General features: G+C 43.1%; 2 protein-coding genes across 2 annotated transcripts; one reads left to right on the top strand and one right to left on the bottom strand.

The window, feature by feature from the left end:
- Positions 1-156: 156 nt before the first annotated feature.
- On the bottom strand, positions 157-12980 carry iqce (IQ motif containing E). The gene is made up of 21 exons (XM_071909364.2): positions 12775-12980; positions 12338-12385; positions 12062-12107; positions 11808-11966; positions 11102-11203; positions 10672-10742; positions 10137-10250; positions 9990-10040; positions 9807-9877; positions 9647-9719; positions 9227-9267; positions 8617-8768; positions 7707-7762; positions 7353-7594; positions 6850-6957; positions 5314-5629; positions 5097-5183; positions 4419-4546; positions 4206-4294; positions 1979-2077; positions 157-1591 (listed from the first exon to the last, which is right to left on the bottom strand). Exons 1-21 carry the CDS (start codon positions 12847-12849, stop codon positions 1467-1469), a joined length of 2253 nt encoding a protein of 750 aa, XP_071765465.2. The 5' UTR covers positions 12850-12980; the 3' UTR covers positions 157-1466.
- A 2854-nt stretch (positions 12981-15834) lies between these two features.
- Positions 15835-21270, top strand: LOC139919595 (sorting nexin-8-like). Its single transcript, XM_071909383.2, has 15 exons — positions 15835-15841; positions 16390-16469; positions 16677-16745; positions 16873-16993; positions 17431-17567; positions 18276-18356; positions 18758-18812; positions 19185-19290; positions 19472-19601; positions 19782-19850; positions 20238-20402; positions 20493-20642; positions 20781-20816; positions 20900-21009; positions 21108-21270. The coding sequence occupies exons 1-15, from the start codon at positions 15835-15837 to the stop codon at positions 21268-21270; spliced, it is 1479 nt and encodes a 492-aa protein (XP_071765484.2).
- The last annotated feature ends 388 nt before the right edge of the window (positions 21271-21658 follow it).

The raw sequence follows: 21658 nt of genomic DNA, 5'->3' as shown, positions 1-21658 counted from the left end.
AGAGAAAGAGCAAAATGCGCAAAGAGGCCTCCCCCTGATGTTGAAAACATGGTAGTACATGTTACAGTCTGTGGAAAGGTTTGCATTCCAACAACCGCAATTTTGCTTACAAAAATAGAGGTTTTTTTTTATCTGATTAAAAAACAGCATTTTATTAAGAGGAAAAAATCAGAAACCAACAACAGCACATGTGGGGAAAAAAACTGCACGCATCCATTGTCTTTGTTGACTAGCCTACAGGTTAGTTTTTGTTTATTTCATAGCATAGATGCATATTATTGGCATCAGACACAATCCCTGTAGCCTATAGTGACTGTGTGTTCAATATTGCAGCAGAGTGATTTTTAATTAATTCACAGTTTGGATAAATAGTGCATCAGTTGATAGTCATCCCTCAATCATTCCTTAGTATCACTCACAAGGTATTAATATTAGGCCTACATGATGCATTTATATCATTACATTTACACATTACAATTCAGAAGCATGTCAAAATATAATTCAAAATTATATCAGACTCTGCAAACTCCAGAACAATTTGCACTGATGTGGTCAGTATTTATTTGGTTCACTTGGGCCAGCCAGGCTAACAGAAATGATTTGAAATACCTTTATTCACTCAAATTTGATTTACAGTAGGCACTTTGGCAAACAAAAATAAACAATCACTGGGAATCAACTGACCAAGACAAGCTGGATGGGCCTATTTGGCTCAAATGTTAAACCATGAACAATAACAGCTCACAGTTAAAGGGAGTGTTAAGTTCTGTATGAACTGGTTTCTTGCTTGTCTCACACTACTTACTAGCATCTACACACGAGTCCTGCCTCCCTCCACTTGGGGAGCAGATCCCACCGCCTCAGGTGGAAGCATTCAGATATTACACTGGAGCATCCTTGAGTCAGACACTGGATGCATCTGCATGCACAGACACTAGTGCACAACCAAAATAAGATCATTTTAAAAGTGAGGTGTATATATCAATCTTATCTCCATATCACAAAAGGTCCTGCACACATTAATTACCAGAATATTCTGCATATTACCATAGAAACAGCACTTGCACAGACAACAAAAACCAACAACAAACAGCATATGATGTTTACATTTTATATTATCCCGACTAATATCGGAATATCCCAGCTATCATATTCAGGTTGAATAAGAACATGAACTTATCCCTGCTATTGTGAACCGGATATGTAGTTGTATTTGCATGTGTCAACTCAAATGATGTACTTGAGTTTCCCAAATAATCTAGGAATAATAATGTGCACTTAAATGCACTTACTTAAACCCCTTTGGCTACTAGGATGCACATAACACTGGCAGACAGAACTAGACAGAAATTACTCTGTACTTATCGCTGTATAAGCCTCCAACACATAGGCTCCAAGTGGAAACACAGACACAAAAGTCCCCCGCCCACTCGCACACACATACACACAGACACATCCCAGAGAGTCTATAAGATTATGTCTTCTCTGGTTCTCAAAGGACGTGACGGAGACACGATGATGTCATCAGAATCATCAGAATCGACTGCAGTAGCTCCTCCAGAGTCCGCTGGGTGGTGGAGCTCCATTTGGGCTGCAGGAGAGATATAATAGTGTTTAGCCACCAGGACATTATTTTAATTACTGCATTTACAACAGTAGAGCCTCCTTTATCCAACCCTAAAAAAATCCAAACTGACCACATGATTGAATGTGCAATCAATAGCATTTCAAGTGTTTTTCAATTTGCACTATGCACATTTCCGCATGCATATCTCAGATCATGAACAAGATTTGGCCTGATATTGAGTATTTCACTCGTTAGAACATTTAATTCCTCTGAAGAACCTCAACAAATCAGATTAGGTTTTACTACACAGACACCATCACATACGAAACAGGGACTAACCCAAACATGTTATGTGCGTACTTGAAATACAGTCACAAACAGAACATTATATGCCTTCTCTCTCTCTCTGACCTGGTGTGAGTTTTATCCTGGAGGAGTGAGTGCTCGAGCCAGGCCAGGGGTCTTCTTCCTCACCCTCCTTTTCATCATTGCTATGGAGGGATACAGGACCTTACAAACAAAACACATAACCACCCGTGAGGCACAACTCAGACACATCCTAGACAACACATGTATATATGATGCCACTATGGTGTTTTTAACAGGATGCAAATGGATGGTAAGACCTCATCATTTCTTGCTTGAACCAAAGCTCTCTTTACTGATACCTCACACACAATAACCTTGCATCCACTCTGTAAATCATCCTGTGTTGTTAACCACAACCCTAATGACACTACACTGTTGTTATACATGACGCCTCCCTGCCCCCTTCCAAAAAGTCCCAAGAAACAGGACCTTTCTTAGCTGGAACACAAGCTAATATTGCACTGTCCAAAATCTCTCAGTGAAGTCTTGTGAACATGCCAGGAAGACCACTGTCGTGACTGGTCTGCCCTCTGTGCCCATCTGCTGTAGCCCTATTGGAAAGTCAGGGGGAGGACGAAGTGAGCCTGGTGGTGGCTGAGGGAATTGGGGGTCGGGTAGAAAGATTAGAGGTCAGGCAGAAGCTCGGGGCAGCGCTCTGAGGCAGCAGCAGTTCTGGATCTTAGGGTGGCATGTGAGGCAGCAGCACTACTGGCTGACAGTCCCCATCAGTCTTTGATAGGGGGCTGTGGGATGCTGTGAGGCTCTGGCCAGAGCAGAATGAACAGGCACCCTGGAATTCAATCAGCATGCCAGCGAGATCCGGCACTACGGATAAATGCGTCGGGTAGAAATGACAAGCAGTTTGGAGCGGTTGAGAGTTAGGGGATACCATGTTACTGCATGTTTGGAGCCAACAGGCCCAAAGCCTTTCTGACACCTGTAAAGAGATGCTCTAGACAGTGTGCTTCCTGTCAAAGTGGTGCTTTATTTCCAAGTTTCCAAGGGATACAGAGGAGGCCTGTGTATTTATCTGCTGACTGGACCTGTAGTCATCAGGGTTTGGTTGAGGGCTGTTTGAAAGATGCAGCCCTGGGCCTAAGGTGCACAGATGCAATTCTTTAAAGGTCTTCTCTGCTATTTGCCTGAAAGAATAGTAGGCTGTACAGCTGTGCTTAATTCCCCTGTCCCTGAGGAATGAAAAAATTATGTTAAGGACATCTGGGGCCTGTTGTCCACAGTAATGCAAAGCAGCATGCCCCAACGGCCAAAGAAGCTATCCAATATGTCCATAAGAGCTTGTGTTGTGACCAGATACCCAGGGTCAGATTCACAGCATGGCTATGAATCTCCCCAAATGTGGTCCTGTGTCTCTGTAAGATCAACAGGGCACAATCGTTGTCAGGGTCTAAGGTTTGGTTCCCCCTAGGGTCACCCATGCTGAAAATGTATGCTCTCATGGTGCTTGGATAAAAGCGTCCAGCAAATGGCATATGTTAGGTTTATATCCATTTGGAGATGTTCCCATGGGCAGGTGTCAGATCAGATGTCCATGGGAGAGGCTGAAAGAAGGGTGGGGCCTTTGACAACCATTCATAGTGTATTTAGACTTGTGAGATAGCATTTCGAGGGACAGTTGTGTGGAGAGGTGTGCACAGCATCTGAATACACTCTGGTTCAGTGTCTGTGGGGGAAGTTGTAGAGCAGGACAGATCACATCCTTTTTCCTTGGGGTAAACTAGAGGTTGCAGTCAGCCGTTTCCTTACGTATGCAAGAGGAGGGGCTTGTCGCCTGTTGTCACAAGCAGACAGGAACATGGTCAGAGCATGGTGGTCAGTGTGAGTCAAGTGTCGCCCATAGGTGCCATCATTCGCATGCTCATAGGTCAAAGGCCTTCTGTTCATCAACAGAGTGTTCTACAGCTGAAACAGGAATACTCCCACTACTCATGTCAACAAAGCTAAACAGCCTGTCTTGTTGACAGTACTTTGTTTTTAAGTCTTCACCACATCATGCTTCACGCACACCCACAGTGTGAAGCGGTCCCATGTCATTAGCCAAAACACCAATGACACTAAACTGTTGAACATAACCGTAAGACAAAAATCCTTCTAAGGACTATAAATACATACACAGTACAAAGACATTAAATACATTCATGGAACACAGTAAGTGCTATGAATACATGTGTAATTATTTGTCTCTGTGCATGCTTTCTGTCATCTGTGTGCTAGTATGTGCATGTATGGCAAGTGTGTGTGTGAGTCTCACCTGTTCTGCTGGGTGTGTACGTTGAAGGGGCTCTTCTTGGGGCCAGTGTGGGTAAGTTTCCCAATGGAGAAGGCACAGAGGACTCTGAGCTAATGCACACACACACACACATATATAAATGCTGAATTTTACACTGTATGTATGACGATATCAATCTTTGTTGTGTTGTTGTTTGTTTTTGTTTTTACATTTCTGTGTATGCATGTGTGTCACCTCTCTGTTGCAAGACCACAGCGAGCCAGGTGTCCCCTGAATGCAGACTGTATCATCGTCAAGGCAACCGCATCCAGCTCCCCATCTGCAGAGGAAGCTACATCACTGCGGTTCTTTGCTACAGTGGCCTGAAAAGGGGAGGGCAGGCAGTGAAACAGCAAAAGGGAGAAAGAAATATGAGAACGTGGGTGAGACAGAGACAGAAAAACACATGCATGTGGTGAGACAGAGTGAGGAGATACAGACCCATAGCAAACACTGTTCAGAGCCACCTAGTGGTTATTTGACAAAGCTGCAATTCTTAGATCTTAGTCCTTCCACAATGACCTCTAGTAGTAGTCTGTAAGGCTTATAAAAGCGCATAAACTCAATTTACTGGTTTAGGATTAGCCTACGTTTCCATATGCCTTGGTCTACCCCAAGGGCTTGGGAAAGTCAGTGCCAATCCTTAACTTCATAACATAGCTGAAAGTGTATAACATTCTAAAAAAAAATACACAAAATAGCACAGAGAGGGAATATTGTGTGGACTTTGGTGCTCACTGTTGGGTGGTATTGAGAAAATGAATCCAGAATTTAGTCCTGCTGATAGGAAAAGTGTAACATAATTCAAACGTACACACTGAAAATAATCTATAGTATCTTAGTGTGTGGGGGGTGTTTATGTGTGGGTTCAACCTTATTCTGTGTGTCTTTCTGCAGGTGCTTGAGCTGCGTCTCCCTGAGGAGATGTCCTCTTAATGCTGACTGCACCATCACAACGTCCTGAAGGCAGAATGTGGAGAGATGGAGATGAAAAGAGAGATCTGGGCAAAACTAATCAGTGCATAAACGACAATATGTTACATAATATTCCTCTCACAGATCAAACATATATGGTTGTTGTGTTACATACCCTATCTCTGTGTTCCCTCCAATTTGTCTGGATGGTCCTAGCTGCTTTCTCTCTCTTTTTCTTCCATCTGTCCTCATTCCTTCTCTTCTCTACCTCTGTACCCAAAATTTGCTGTCCTTGTTCTTCCTTTGATTCCCCTTGCTTCTCTTTGCCTTCAGTCTGCCTCTCTTCTCCCTCCTCCAGTCCTTCTCTGCCCTGGGTGTCATCATGCGTCTCTGGTGTTGTGGGAGAGAAGGAGGAGAGCTCAGCTCCAGCAGGTTTGCTTCTGTCCTCCTCCAGGGTTTGGATCCTCACCCACAACTGCTCCAGCTCCTGTCTGAGAAACACACACATGCATGTACACATGAACACACACAAACAAACACACACACCCACTAGCAGCAATATTGGAGGTCCTCAGCACTTGGGCAACAGTGACTGTGAATAGCTTTGTCTCAACAGCACTCAATTGACATGGTAATCTCTGTGCTGTTTTTGACTAGGAGCTGTTCCATTTTGTGTTTAGTTAATGTCAGCTTGTTAACTAGCAAATCATTATCTGGTCAGTTAACCATCAATGTCTCATAAACACATCTGATTTGCATACTAGCTAACAAATCCAGCAGAAGTCTAGTAGTGGCTAGCAATCACATGTTAACAGTAATATCAGTGGCTTTGCTAAATTAGCCTGCTGGCTAGTTGGTTAGCTAACAAAGCCAAAAACCAACAGTTCGTTTAGGTTAGCTGAGCTGTCTCTTTACAACTCATAGTGTTTTGGAGTAGAGGTGAGTGCCAATGTGACAGTGTGTCACAGTAAACTAAATCTGGAAACAAATCCATCTTATCAGACTACTCACTTTTACTTGTAATATTACTAAACTGACCTACAGCCACACCACAACATATTTTTCAGGTATCTCTTTTTCTTGCCCGGTTCTTGCCCATTATATATTTAGCCAATATTTGCACACAGCCAATTCTCCACTGGACCTCCATGATGGCGCCAGCTGTGGTTGCTAGGAGATTCATGACACAACTGCAAAGCCTCTATATGATAAACAAACAGTTGCATCAGCTGTGATCTATAGATACAACTGGGCCAAGCAGAGATTTCCCCATAGAAATATTGTTTCTCACGTAAATTAATCAATAGTTGGTGATCCTAATATTAACAGAATAAAGTATTCCAATAGTAATCATATATAATAACAGTATGTGAGCTTGGGATTATAAGGTTCTATCTGGGTGGAGTGCAGCTCTGAGATATTGAGCATTAAAGATTTGACATACCAGCTGGCAAAACTGTTATGTACTTTCATATCTTTTTCTATATTTAATCCCAAAAGGTTCATTTTTTAAAGAATAACACCACACAGGCTGCATAAAGTAACATTCAAAAATCATGGATATGTGGATAACTCAAGTAGAACCTCATAATTAAAAGCTCATGAGTAGTAGATATTTATATTATATATTTTTATATGTTCTCTCACAGTACAGCATGTTACGTCAAACGACAGATCACTAAATCAGTTATACATCATAAGTAAAGCATACTTATGTTCCTGCCTCTCGTTCTCACGCTCATTTGTCTGTTCAGCCTTCCATCGTTCTGTCTCGTTCTCCACTTCTTCTCTTTCTGCCCTCAGCTGTCTCAACTCGTCACTGAAAACACAAACACAAGACAGATTTTCACTAAGTATAAAGACAAAACTAATTTCATGGCCTTGTACCCATAGCTACTGCCGTAATGTAGTAATAAGGTACAGCTCCAGTGGGATATCAAGGCAAACAACCACAATATAAACAAAATATAATAATAACTATATATACATATCTATATGTTTTTCTGTGAGTGTTAATTGATTTTTGTTTTCTTGAAAAGATCCTATACTCTGGAAACTGATACTAATCCATTTTCTTCCTATGGTGTATACTATGACTTGATCATAAATATCTACATTGGCTTGAAAAGGTAAGTATACTCTATTTCCCAAATTTAAAAAAATGTATTTACGTTGGTTTACCCTGCACTACATCCTTTGTTGCTGCTCACTTACTCTTTACTCGTCAGCATCTCTTGAAGCTCCGCCCTCTCCGTCTCCAACTGGCTGGCACGGCCTCTCAGAGCGGAAACCTCCTCCCCTCCCTCAGCGGTCGTTCCCACAGAGACCACTGCCTCTGTTGCCATGGTAACCCCCTGTGTAACGTCCAGAGTCTCAGTGGGCGTGGTCTGAACCTCCCGGTCCAATCGGCCGCTGCTCTTTGCCGACTGGGCGTGTCTTCTGCTGTCCTCCAGCCTCTGAGAGGAGGAGAGAGGGGTCTGTCTGTGACAAAGCTGCTATCTGGAATCAGAAAGTCTCACACAGACGGCAGTAGTATGTGTTTGAACTGTTGATTTGCATTTCCCTCACCTTCTCCACTTCCAAAAGTCTTCTCACTAGTCTCTGTTTACTCCACTCTCTATAACCTGCAGGACATACATATTCAAGCAAGAAAACACACACACACACACATGCGGACACACATAAACACACATCAGCATGACAGTATGCAATACAATACAGCAAGGTTGTGACGTTCATAGGTCTAGAGTTGGGAATTGGTAAGATTTTATGTTGATTCCTTATATACCTTTATAGCACCTCAAAAACACTAATCTGTAACTGAATTAATTGAAATTTTGCTACTTAATGCTACTAAATTCTTAACTGTTAATACATATTGTCTTATTATTCCTTCCTGGTTTGTTAATGTTGTTTTTTCAGCTCTGAAAAGTTCTAAAGGGAGTAAACAGTCTGGTTTCCACAACAGTTGGGTTTGCTGCAGACAACACCAGCTGAAAACCACTATCTAATGCAATGAATGTGTGAAACAAATTCCATGATACGACTCCAGCCTCCGAAATGGTTCACACATTACAAAACTATACACACATCGCACAAGTGTACACTGTGTGTGCGAGTGAGGCCGTGACGTGATGTAGTGATCTTGGCGGAGCAGAGTGTGTTCAGTTGAGTTCTCTGCAGCACGACTTCTCATGTACATCGTAAGAGGGAAGAAAGTAGACTGAAATAATTCAATAGCAAAGTAAAAACGTGTGCATTTTTGAAAATATGCAGGAAAAGAAAAAGTGGAAATCAATAACGGGGATCGATGAGGCAAACGTGTTTCAATCTGGTCGGTTCTAGAAACATCGGAGCCGGTTCTCAACCCTATACAGAAAGCTGACTTGATGGTGGAGCGCATATGCACATCGAGTCATACAGAGGGTCTGAAATGACATGTGCGTGTGTTACTGTGTGCATATGTGTGTGTGTGGACCTTTGATTCCTCCAGCAGGACTGTCAGTGTTGAGTTCCTCTCTCAGTGCCGTGTTCTCCTGCTGAAGCTGCTTCAGGTTCTCCGACAGACGCAGAACTGTGGAACTCAGAGCCTTCTGCTGCCGCTGGGAGCCTTTACTCTCCGCTCGACTACTGCAGACACAGAGGTGGGAGGCAGAAAGAGAGGGAGGGAGGAGAGGAAACAGGGGGCAGAAGAGTTCAAGAGAAAGACAGGGATGATAAGAGAGGATTTTTAACATTCATCACAAAAATTTGCAGCACCCTTGTCTTTTCGCCAGGTCAACCATTATCTCTGATTGTGTCCATCCCTTACTTTCTGAGTTTAAGTTTCTACTCTCTGGCCAGCAGTTCTGTCTCTCACTGCCAAGGAAAACGAGTACAAGGACTCCTTAAGGCTGATTGTTTTTTGTTCATCATGTTGATGATGATGAGGATGACTTGTCTTACGTTGTTTCCCTGAAACTCTGCGTCGGTCTCATGATTTTGTGTAATGTTGTTTTTATTACTTGCTGTGAAATCAATTTCCCATTAGGACAAATTAAGTTCAAACTTGAACTTGATCTGGGGATTTGCAACCAACAGATCAGTACCTTTTCTCTGCAGCTTCTAGACGCATTCTCAGTCTCTGGATCTGAAAGACAGGGCACATACACATATACATTACAAGTAAGGCTACAATGTGGTGTAAGCCAAGTTTCCCTTTCCACAGCTGAACTTCTCACTCTGCAACCAAAGCAAACTTGATGATAACGCCACATATCACAGCTACAGAAAGACAGAGCAGAAAGCTTTTGTGAAGTCTAATCTTTGGTGATGGTTTCTTTCTTTCGTTCTTCTGGTAACTGCTTCATGTTTCAAAGATTCACCTGATTAAATAAAAGTCCAGGAAAGGCAGCCCCTTTGAAGCTGGCGCAGCCGTGGAAAATGCCCCAGCATTTCTAATTTACATGCATGTGGAGAATTAACGATTAAAACGCAGACATTTTGTATCCAGGGGGCGAAGATGTTACCTCTTCAAAGTAGGTATCCACTGTGATCTTCAACTCCTCCAGGTTGGTTGTCCTCAGCTCACTCTGCAGTTTACTGGAGAAGAAGAAGGAATAAACTAAATGTTGTGCTGCCTCACACCTTAACTGAATGCACTGATGGATAGGTGGATGGACATTTTACCTTAAGGCATTTTCTTTCTCTCTACACTGCTGCTCCAGCTTCAGGATTCTCTGTTTGAGCCCATTAAGAACCTTGAAGGACAAAAATTAGTTTTACATGCCTGTCGGTTTCAGACATACATCCTACAAACACTCTCCTACAAACACTCTCTTGCATGCCAAACACCAGATTAGACATACTCACCACACTCCCCTCCTTTTTCTTATCCACCAAACTACGAGTGTATTCAGATCCCTGTAATGAAAAAAACAACACATCACATAGTTTTTGAATTTAGTCAATTGTTTTTTCGAGATTGTATGACATTGTGTGGATATTCAGCGGTCATACTTTAGTGGGATCCAACAGTTCCTCGATCTGTTTCTCTCTTTTAGTTTTATCTTCTTCCAGGCGGCGTAGCTTGGCTTTCATCTGCTGGTTGTCAGACCTCTGCGCCTGGAGATTCTGCAGAGAACAGCATAAGCAATTAATCACACATCTAGAAAGGAAGAAAGAAATAGTTCAACAAGCGAAGAATGCATATGCACATCCTGCAGTGCTCCACTTTTTAACAAAAGACAAACGTGACAAAACAAAAAAAAGTTATAATTTATTGATCCCCATAGGGAAATTCTCTTTTGGCTTCCCCTCCACACGGAGATCAAAGTCAGGTTCAGCTACAGAGCAGCACCCTGAAAGTGAGACAGATTCATTCATCTCACACCGAGGTTTGAACCCGGTTCCTCTGGTTGAAGAGCAGCTTCCCAACTCACTGCTACTCCCCACACCACCCTGCTGCTCAATATATTGTGTTTTTTCTTGATTAACAAAAAAATACATGTTTTATTTGAAAGTCGAACACTAAATTAATATTGTTACTGTTTACCTTTTTCAGGCGAATGATCTCGTCATACATGTCCTCCTTCTCTCTGTAGTCAGCTGGAGCTAAGTTGAAGCCTGGGAGACAGAGAGAGAAAGGAACACATGGTTACACACACACACACACACACACACAGTCTTTCACATCCTGAACTTCAGGTTGTATTGGCTGGGTGGATGAACCTCTCTGCCCAGTAATATCTTTGAAAAATACGCATACGAAACACCAGGTAGTGTCGATGTTATGATGTCATACTCCTCCCTGTCCAGTCTACTCCCTCTCTCTCTAGTCTATTATGGGATGCCTCCCACCATCACCCCCCAACTGTGCTCTGTTTTGCACAAAAACTGGCCTTCACCCCTGGCTTTCTCCATCTTTCCTCCCACTGTTTCTCTCTCTCTCTCTCTCTCTCTCACACACCTACACACTCTCTCACCGTTGGATGCAGAGTGGAGCTGTTTGTGTTTCCTCATGGTCAAGGTCTGTTTGAGGAACTCTGGTGCAACATCACACTCTGACCTCAACGTCTGAGACAGATCTGAGAGGGAGGATGGGAGAGAGAGTGACAGAGAGAGAGAGAGTTGAGATCATTCCATCTGCAACAAAAGTCAATGCATCAATCTCACATCTTTTTAAACACATTTTGAGGACACCCTGTAGTTGATGTAGGATTCTATAATGAAAATTGTCAAATCAATAAAATCTAATTTCCCACTTATCCCTTTTAAAGGAAATTTTCCTTCCTCAGATGCTCTTACACTATTATATATCATCAATCTGTGATGTTCAGTGCACTCCAGGAGTTATTTTATGATGAAGTGTGGTAATTTACTTATTTGGGGTCCCCAATTTCCATTAACGTGACTCATCTATTTCTACTTTTTTTATATTATATCTCCAGTTTTCATTTATATCTCACAAAGTGACCCGTGCTCGTTCATTCCATAATACAACACATCGGCATTGAGCAGGACACTGACAGAGAGTCAACAAAGCAGTTATCAGCTGTACAAACAGTCTGAGACGTAACTCCGATCCATCCAGCCTCTCCGACTCTCAACAGCCACTCCTCCAGCCATCCCTCCTGGGGAAAAACACAGGTTGTGTATCTATGGTTCAGGCCGTGTTTGTACGGTGCCTACCATGCCCGTTGCTGAGGGAAGTGAGGTGCGCTGAGGCGGTCTCCCCAAGGGTGTCCCCCCTGCCCCCTCTGCTGTCCCCCAGGGAGGCCCGCGGCAGTCTCCAGGCTGCCACTGCTGCTCTCCTGGGGTTCACATTCAGACTGGAGAGGTATGGAGACCCTACACACACACATAAACAAACAAATTTGAAAGAGTGGATGTTAATATCGTCCCACAGGCCCCCACCACAAACAGAAGAGCTGAGCAGGTCTTACTTGGAGAAGGAGGAGGCTTGACAGAAGATCTCTTCCTCCTTGTTCTCTGATGGAGGACAAACACAAGTCGTTAAAGCAGAGGCAGGGTGTCGAACAAATTCTGCGAGGGACAAAGTCTGTCTAAAGCATAGCAGTGCCCTTACACAAAGAAACAACAGCTTAACATAAACTAGATAGTGTCTAGTGTCATGCCATAGACAGGATGCCGTTTAGCGTTGCCAGGCTCTTGAACATTAAAAAACAACTGTCAGCGGTCAGCAGCAGGTGATTGTTTACCTTCTCATGTTCGGACATGTCAGCAGAGAAGGAGAAGCCATCCTCTACCTGGAGGATAGAAGAGTGAGAAAGGGTGTGTGTGTGTGTGTGTGAGAGAGAGAGAGAGAGAGAGAGAGAGAGAGAGAGAGAGAGAGAGAGAGAGAGGGAGAATTACTCTACTGTACTGTACTGAATGTACTGTACTTGCAGGGATGTTGTATTTTCAAAAAACACAACCCTGTGATGTTTAAGTTGTGTCAAACAACTTAACCCCATAACCTACTGTCCCATCGTGTGCTGTGTTGTGCTGCTTAGAGTTACAGGCTCAGAACGGACATGATACATGTTACATCTACAGGCTACAAAAGCGCAAAAAAAAAAAAACGCTGAGCTAAAAGAACAAATATAGTACAGACCCGGAGCAGTCAGGTAAACCCTTGTCCTAGCCAAAGACTCACCAGATCTTCACAGTCTTCGTCAGTCTGAACATCACTTGCCTCCAGAGACATCTTTGCAGCAGCTGCGCTAGACATGAGAAACTAAGTTGGAAAACTTGACTTGCTCCGTGTGTAATCCCCTCATCTTTCCCAACAATCCCACTTCAGGGTGCCACTCTTGCCAGTAAAAACCTGGGACAACAAAAGAGACTTCTAACGTTGTGCTACATGTCGGGTCTCCGTCCACAACACTGTAGTTGCTTCATTGGATAAGCTTTTGATGAGTTAATATACACTTTAGACGATAGCTTCCCGAAATCCGTTAAAATGTTGTTTTCTCCTGTGCAGAGGTTACTGTTTTCACATCAGCGTTGCAGTGTTGAGTCGTCTAGCAACCAGGCAGCCGTAATGAGCGCCGACAAGCTAGCTAGAGAAAGACAGAAAGTGACCGGAAGTTATATGAGTTTGCCTTCAAAGTAAAAGCATACAAATTGTCACTTATACTGGGGTATAGGACAGTAAAATCGTATCAAAATAAAGGAAGGAAAATATGTATTTTCGTTTAGCCCCTTAAAGATATTATTTGTTTTCAGTTTGGCATTTGTATTAGGCTACTCAAAGAACGTTACAACCTGCAACACGTTTGGCAATAAGGCGTTTATTTTGAAAAGTCGGACCGGTTGTGCCATCTTTTGTTTTGGCTAGCTTGATACTAGTGACTAAAGCAAAACCCAGGGCTACATGTCAATAGGTTTCTGACTCACTTCCTCGCACTGCGCATTGCTGGAGAGGTTCTGGGGGGCGGGACCTAATGTGTTCTCCTCCAATAGCACGAGAGAAGGAGACGAGGAAAGGAAGCAGAAGGAGACTTTTGAGACTGAACCGCGTTTTCCTGTTCAGTGCTTGTTGTCGAGCTTCTGCCTGCGCAGCAATTCCGCATAGGCTCAGATGGGCTGCCGTGCTGCAAAAATAAATTTCACATATACCAAAGAATATGTTTAGAGCTTTGACACTGGAGATACATTTTCAGGCCTATATCCAAAGTATATTTTGGCCACTCAAAATAGGTTTTAAACTAATGTCATCTGCAAGTACATTTAAATATATATTTGCAACATACTATTAAACATATTCTGAAGTATACGTGAAATAAATTGTTTTCCTGTATGGGAAAGGAGCAAATAAGATAATAAAACATCATCAAAACAGTAAAACTGATGTGACTTTGGTATGCAAACAAATCTGTCAGTAGCATCCTGTCAGTCAAAATGCCACTGTGGAGATCTTCTGCTTCTCGTTCTGTGTTTCCCTCTCTTCTCCCTTACCCCTCTTATTTACTGTGATGGCTGAGGCAAATGAAATGTAAGGTTATTTCATTTGTGATTCACTTTCTTTTCCTCAGACAATCTCCTACTTATCCTCTACTTATCTCTGAATTTCCCGGTCTCATTAAATCCTTCCTCCATTCCCGTTCTTCACCTACAATCTGCCATTTTCACACTGCATTGTTCCTCTTCCGTCTCTTCCCCCATCACTCCCTCTTCCTCTTGGTTCCCCGCCAGTTAAGAAACATAAAGATAATCTGACTGAGTCGAGTAAATCAAGGGATGATTGACTGAAGCTGATGGATTCATTACTTAGGTTATGTCATGACTGCATGGACGCTGACATCTGGTGACCTATAGGCCTACATTGTTGGCATAGGAGCATAGGAGCAGCACCCCCCCACCCCCCCACCCCGACCACACATACACACACACACACACACACACACATACACACACAGACAGACACAATCACAATCCAGCATGCATACACACAGTGATGTTATGTAATCTGTAATACCCCAGGTAGCAAGTATGCTGCATGAAGTCATAACAACTGTAATGAACTGGTGATGTCCTGTTTGGCGATCAAACACGCACACGCACACACACACACACACACACACACAGACATACATACACACACATACACACACACACACACACAGATGACCACTGCAGACACAACCAAAAGACATCAACTGGTAAGTGAGAGAGAGAATGAAAGAGAGAGAGAGAGAGACAGAGAGATAGACGGACAGGCAGATACAGATGCAGCTAAAGTTGCTCTGCCCACAGAAACATCAGCACAGGTAAGGACTGCACAGCTGTATGTGTGGATGAATGGAAGAATAGGTTTACAGATATAGAAGGAAAAGCAGAGAGAAACAGTGTTGTCTTTTCGCTGTCTCATGTATGTGTGCATCTCTTCTGAAATTAGACCTGTTGATTAGACTGTTGATGTCTCTGACTCTCCTCTCCCCTGCAAAGTGTGCAGAGAGCGCACCTCTTGCTGCGGCCTCTCGTTACTGTATCATATTCTCATGTGCACTGTTTATACAGGTGGTCCGACTCTCAGAGCCACACAGCCAGGCAGAGCAGCATACTTTTGTTCTGGGCAAACAAATCTATTGTGTGTCTCGACTCTGACACACGGCCGTCCGCTCTCTTCAGCCGAGGTGTTTAACGCACGTCAAAGTTTAACGGTCTTGACAGTTTTGATTACACATACTGCATGCATTAAACTTGTAATGCAATGTGTGTGTGTGTGTGTGTGTGTGTGGGCCAGGTAAGTCCTCTCCTGGCAGAGTGTCACTGGCTGCTCTGCTGGGTCAGACTCCAGCTTTACTAGGCTCAGTCTTTAGGATAAAACTTAACCCATCATGTTTGTGGATGTAGTCAACAGATAAGACTTTGAACAAAAAAGAGAGTTTCCAACAAAAACCTTTTCAACAAAAATGACTTGTTATTATCCTGCCAAGATCAGCCTATACACAGCACAATTGTCAATGTTAATTTAACTGCCAGTGTATGCCAGTCCACGCCCATTTTACATTACATATTTGAGTGACCCCAGAGCCATATCAGCTGTATGTGTGAGCAAACATTATATAACATAAAGTCAACACTAAAGAACATTTTTGGATATGGTTTCCATATTTCTGGGCGACTAAGCTAATTTCAACAAATGATTTTAAATTTATTAAAGAAGTCATTTTAGCAGGCATTCATCACCTCAAGAAGACTGATATCAGTAATGACCGGTCAGTTAATGTCTTCTCTCAGGTGCTCTTCCACACAATATTAAAATCTCTTTGCATTTGCAAGACATTTCCATGACATTTCAAAAATCACTACTTTATTTAATATAATCTGTACCTGTTTTTTCTGTCTTATCCTTTGTCATCCTCATATAGAGACGCCATGTACCAAAGATCAGCAGATTTTTTTTTGTGTTTTTCTGATATGGATGAATATCATCATATTAAAGCTTATTGCCTGTACTTTATTTAGCCTACCTGTACTTCCACAATTTCCTCCAGGGGATCAATAAAGTGCAGTCTTATCTTATCTTTAACCCTGAAGTACAAAGTGATAAGCCAAAACATCAAATCAATCTCTCCCTCTCTGTCTCTCTCTGTCTTAACAGCTGACCGCTCCTCTCACTCTCTCTATCTCTCTCAATGTCCTTGTGTGTGTGTGTGTGTGTGTGTGTGTGTGTGTGTGCGTGCGTGCGTGTCTGTGTGTGTGTGTGTGTGTGTGTGTGTGTGTGTGTGTGTGTGTGTGTGTGCTGAAGGAGAGCAGTGAGCAGTGAGGATGCAGGCTTCAGGGCAGAGACCTCTGGTGGATTCACTGACACTGCAGCCTCTTTTGGACAAACACTCTGTACAGGTCACACACACACACACACACACACACACACACACACACTGCCACACCAGATCAATCACACATAGAAAAAAAAATAACTTCCAAGGATTTTGTATACTTCATGAGTCTGCTGAACAGACAGTATAATGTACACTCTATCAGCTGTAATGAAATCCATTTGTTTGCTTGTGTTTCTTCTGAACTCTAAATAACACTAAAATTGAATAGGTGGAGCTGCTGACAGAGAAGAAAGGACTGCCATTTCTCAAACACGTGCAATATCAGATCACAACTAAGGTTAGATAACACACACGCACACACAATTCATTGACATTTACAGTACCTTATCACGACTAATCTTTTGTGTGTGTGGGTGTATGTGTGTGTGTCTGTGTGTGTGTGTGTGTGTGTGTGTGTGTGTCAGCGTTTCAAGCTGCCAGTTCACAAACGCTACAGTGACTTTGACATGTTCCATGAGCTTCTGCTGCAGAGATTCTCCTACAGGACGGTCCCACAGCTGCCGCCCAAGAGGATGCTGAAGGGGGGTAGGAACACTGCGGCTCCGTGGCATTATTTACCTAAAGGCATTTATTTGTATATTCCATAATAAATGTTATCAGATTTCAATGATGGTCTTCACATCAAATAAAAATGTTCATTTTGCATCAGAAAATTCCTAGTGTAGAAGCTTTTAAAGAGTTTTAAGCATCTATGTTGTACACACATATGAAAAGGAGTAGATTAAGTATGACAGTTATGGCCGAACTACTGTATTTGACCCTTGTGATGTTATTTATAGTCAAACACAAGCCTCATACACACACACACACACACAGACACACACACACACACACACACACACACACACACACACATCTACACACACCGGTCACAACTAGACAACTAGATTAACTGTAGCTTTTCCACTGTATAATATCTCACTATCAGGCTCCCTGTGTGTCTGCTGTGCTCCCTGTTCCAGTGCTAACCTCTCAGTCAGAGAGAGAGTTCATTGAGAGTCGAAGGCGAGGCTTGGAGAGGTTTACAGCGTTGGTGACACAGCACCCCTTCCTGGGACAAGACAAGATGGTCGATATCTTCCTCTGTGCTGGCTCAGAGGTTTGTCTAGTTATCTACACACTGGGGTTCTACTGCCCCGTTTAGAAACGCTCAAATATCCAAGCTTGGCAACAATTTTCGTTACAATGAATTTATTCCAGTGTATTAACCTGTGTATTAACCAATGGAAAGGCATTGTAAGCACACAATAATAGGGCTACTCTGTAAATACTCTCCAGTGCATAATGTACTGCACTTGAAAGAGTGCAGAAACACAATATGAGAACAAATTGAACAAATGTTATGTATCAAAAGAAGTACTTACAAAAAACATAGAGTTCCAGCTGAGGTCAGGAATAAGATTCTACTATTCAAGACCTTATTACAAAGTAAATATGCCAGAATAACTCAGGAAACAAAGTGGTACGGAAAGACGGTCCAGTCTATCTTGTGGTAGTAAATGATACAACAGAGCACATTATAACACATCACAAACATTATAACCTTTCACATTAGGGTTGAGCCACAATGAGCCACAACATAAGACAATTCCAGTAAAGATAACATTGGGAAACGTTGGTACATCACTCAATAACACTTGTCTTGAGTGCTTGAACTCTCTTTTGTAAGTAGCCTCCTACTTTATTTTTACAGTACTTCTCCATAGGTTTATACACTGTTTAATGGAATAAAGGGTTACCCAGTGTTACCCAGATTTACCTTTTATCTATTCTGTCTAAACACTGTCTGCCCCCTCTCTCTCTGCAGGATGTGCAGCAGAAGCTGAGGGAGTCGTTTAAAAAGCGGGGAGATGAGTTCCTGACCAATCAGATTGCAGCCCAGGCCAAGGTCTCTGGCATAATCACCTTACATTTTAATTGGAGGCCCGATCTATAATCTGCTGATAGAGCACTTCTACATGCTTTATTTACATAGTCATCACAGTCATTTACATAGTCATTTTATCACAATTTTCTTTCTTCAATTTTCTGGATACACACAGACTAAAAATTGTGATGAGTAGTCCCACGAGAAATTTCTCCAATAAGTTGATTCCCAAAAAATTGGATTCATGCCTATCATTGATGCTTATTCACCAACACATGATACCACAACTACAACAAATCAAGACATACAGCATATGTATACATATACTGAATTTTATGCTGCCCTGTTTAAAATATGTGTAGTTGTTCCTATACAGCAGTGAGTGCTAGTCTTTCATTATTCCATTCTTCTTCTTCTTTCAGGAATATTTACCTACTGACATTCAAATCCAGATCACCAGTAATCGGGAGTTCATTGGTAACAACAACATGTTCTTCTAACCATAATCGACTGTATAAATTGACTTAGTTCTGTTCACTTAAAATTATTATTAAAAATATTCAGATTTCTAAATTGCAAAATTCAAGGCCTAAAGCCTTAAAAAGCCTAGGGGCTTTTAACAGCTGCAGTAGCGCTACGAAAGTAATTTGTAGTTGTTAATGTTTGTGATTGATGTAGAAATGCATGCTTCATGTTTTATATAGTAAATGATCAATTGTTTGTATCTGGTTGTGCTGTCTATGTGGATAATATGCATGATCAATTGGTATAGGGATTACGATATAGTCTACAGTAGCAGAGCGGCACACACTTGCATCATCAAAACAGTAACATTGATTGTATCAGCAGGAAACATCCTGTCCAGTTTCCAGCGCCTGAGGGACAGACTGGACAGAATGAACCAGAGATCTCATGACCACGCTGCTGATCTGGTCCTCTTCTCCAAGGAACTGAGGTGTTCAGCAACAGAGGGAGGGAGGGTGGGGTGGAGGGGCGGAGGGGCGGAGCGATGGATGGATGAAGAGAGAGAAGGGAATGATGGATGGATGGATGGGAAGAGAATGGATAACAGAGACAGATTGATGGATTGAGTGACACACAGAAAGCAGGCTGTCTCACGTCTTTTCTCCTTCCAGTGTCCTGGGATGTGACCCGTCTCCCGTCCCGGAGGTGGAGGGTGTCGGGGGCAGGTGGAGGACACAGAGGCAGCGTCTCAGAGGGCTGTCCCAGGACGTCATGACACTGGCCAACAGAGCAGCACAGCAGGTGACAGACGCACGATAACACCACAGTGTCTGTTGGAATACAAACCTGCCATGCTACTGTAAGACAGCAATATGAGCTGTCCCCTATGTGTGTGTGTGTGTGTGTGTGTGTGTGTGTGTGTGTGTGTGTGTATGTCTGTCTGTCTGTCTGTCTGTCTTTCTGTCTGTTTTTGAGGAGCAGGGGGGCAGAGAGGAAGAAGATGTGTTGGAGAAACTGAACTTATTTATGGACCTACTGCACTCATACAAGGTAACAAGGCAACACACCGAACATGTGTGTATTCTGGGCATATATGGGTGAATGATTAGCTGTGTGAAGCCATTTGAGTTCATGAGAACTTAATGACCTTGCAAGATGGAAGTATCATACCAGACAAGTGAATGTTGAAGTTTGCTTTGTTTATTTACTCAGTAGAAGCAGAATGATGAAGAACACACAGTGATAAAATATGTTAATTCTACCCTGCCAGTCCCACGTGTGAGATAAGGTTTCCAAAGATACCAAATACGCTATGCAAAATTACAGGGACATGTGCATAAAATGGTGCACAAATGGATTTACTCCATTTGATGTAATGGTGCAGCCATAAAACAATGTTTGAATATTTCACTCAATATAAATGTACTATAACTATAGGAGCTGTGTGATCGGCACGAGCGCAGCATGTTGGTGGACCATCAGAAAGCCCTGCTGCAGAAACCTGCCGCCACCCGCCGGCATGCTGCCAGTACTGCAGCACCCACACACACACCGGCCAAAGAGCAGCGCAGTGCCCAGCAGCTAGAGTCACGCCTCACACAGGTAGGCACACACACACACACACACACACACACACACACACAGAGAGAGAGAGAGAGAGCTTATAAATTTAACTGCCCCCTCTCTCTGTAGCAGGAGAATGCCATCGTCACCATGGAGCTGAGGAACTACTTCTCTCTGCTGTGTCTCCACCAGGAGACTCAGCTAATCCTCAGTCAGCTCCCTCTGACAACACACATTCTGGCCTGCTTCATACAGGCCCAGGCCCAGGGACACACTGAGGTACACACACACACACACACACACACACACACACACACACACACACATTATACTATGAGCTACCCTAGAATACATATAACTGTACCTTGTATTTTCATATTTTCAATCTGACACTGCTGTTGTTCTGTGTATGTCCAGATGGGGGCGATGTGGTCTGAGTTGGGTGCTGCACTGGCCGGTTTCCAAGAGCATCCCAGCAGCCCAGGGCCAGGCGGTGTTCTCTCTCCACCCTCCACCCCCAGACTCCCCTCTAACAGCTCCATTCCCAGCCCCAGCCCAAGTCCAACGCCCAGTCCCAGTCTTCAGGTCCTGTCCACCTCCAGACTCTCCTTACAGATACCCAGTCCCAGTCCCAGTCCCAGTTCCAGTCCCATTCCCAGTCCTCAGGTCCTCTCCACCCACAGACTCCCCTTTAACAGCCCCATTCCAAGTCCAAGTCACAGTCCCAGTTTTCCCCTTACATAGGCCCAGCCCGAGCCCCAGTCCCATTCCCAGTCCTGGCCCCAGCCCCCATGTCCCACACTTCCCCAGACCCCCCTCCTCCCCCGGCCTGCAGCCCGTCTCCCCCAGGCTCCCCACTGGCCCCACTGATGACGCCACCAGAGCCTCTGACACTTCCTTCCCCTGAGCCACACATGATCAGTCTGAACTGTGGATGTAGTACAATGTAAAGTCAGTGATAACATTATTTATGGAGTTATCCTAGACAGTAGTAGCCAAAACACACAACAAGGAGTTCTTTTGTGTTGCATAGATCCTTATCAGTCAACTGGTGAAATAAAATACCTGAATAGAACTTTGGTGTGCATTTGAAAAACAGTCATTATAAAATTATATAGTTATATGAAGTTATTCATTGTTATTTGTCATTTCCACAGTCACTATTGTCATTTCTCAGATGGATTTGTGAATGTACGATTGACAAACATGCAGTACAATAAAAAAAATGAAGAGAAACAATAATCTTTTACAGCTCTTTTGTACTTTTCATGCCCTCTTCATCCCCCATCACCAGC

Source organism: Centroberyx gerrardi, chromosome 3 (genome assembly GCF_048128805.1).
Source record: "Centroberyx gerrardi isolate f3 chromosome 3, fCenGer3.hap1.cur.20231027, whole genome shotgun sequence".
Classification (NCBI taxonomy): domain Eukaryota; kingdom Metazoa; phylum Chordata; class Actinopteri; order Beryciformes; family Berycidae; genus Centroberyx; species Centroberyx gerrardi.
Note: the sequence above shows the minus strand (reverse complement) of the source record. Positions and strands in the feature narration are given on the sequence as shown.

Excerpts from the sequence above, each read along its gene's own strand:
- iqce (XM_071909364.2), bottom strand. The coding sequence starts at position 12,849 with ATGTCTAGCGCAGCTGCTGCAAAGATGTCTCTGGAGGCAAGTGATGTT. Across the intron at positions 10,251-10,671 it reads AGATCATTCGCCTGAAAAAG|AATCTCCAGGCGCAGAGGTC; the intron begins GTAAACAGTAAC and ends TGTTCTCTGCAG. Across the intron at positions 4,547-5,096 it reads AGAAAGACACACAGAATAAG|GCCACTGTAGCAAAGAACCG; the intron begins GTTGAACCCACA and ends TCCCCTTTTCAG.
- LOC139919595 (XM_071909383.2), top strand. Across the intron at positions 17,568-18,275 it reads TCCTCTGTGCTGGCTCAGAG|GATGTGCAGCAGAAGCTGAG; the intron begins GTTTGTCTAGTT and ends CTCTCTCTGCAG. Across the intron at positions 20,643-20,780 it reads AGGCCCAGGGACACACTGAG|ATGGGGGCGATGTGGTCTGA; the intron begins GTACACACACAC and ends GTGTATGTCCAG.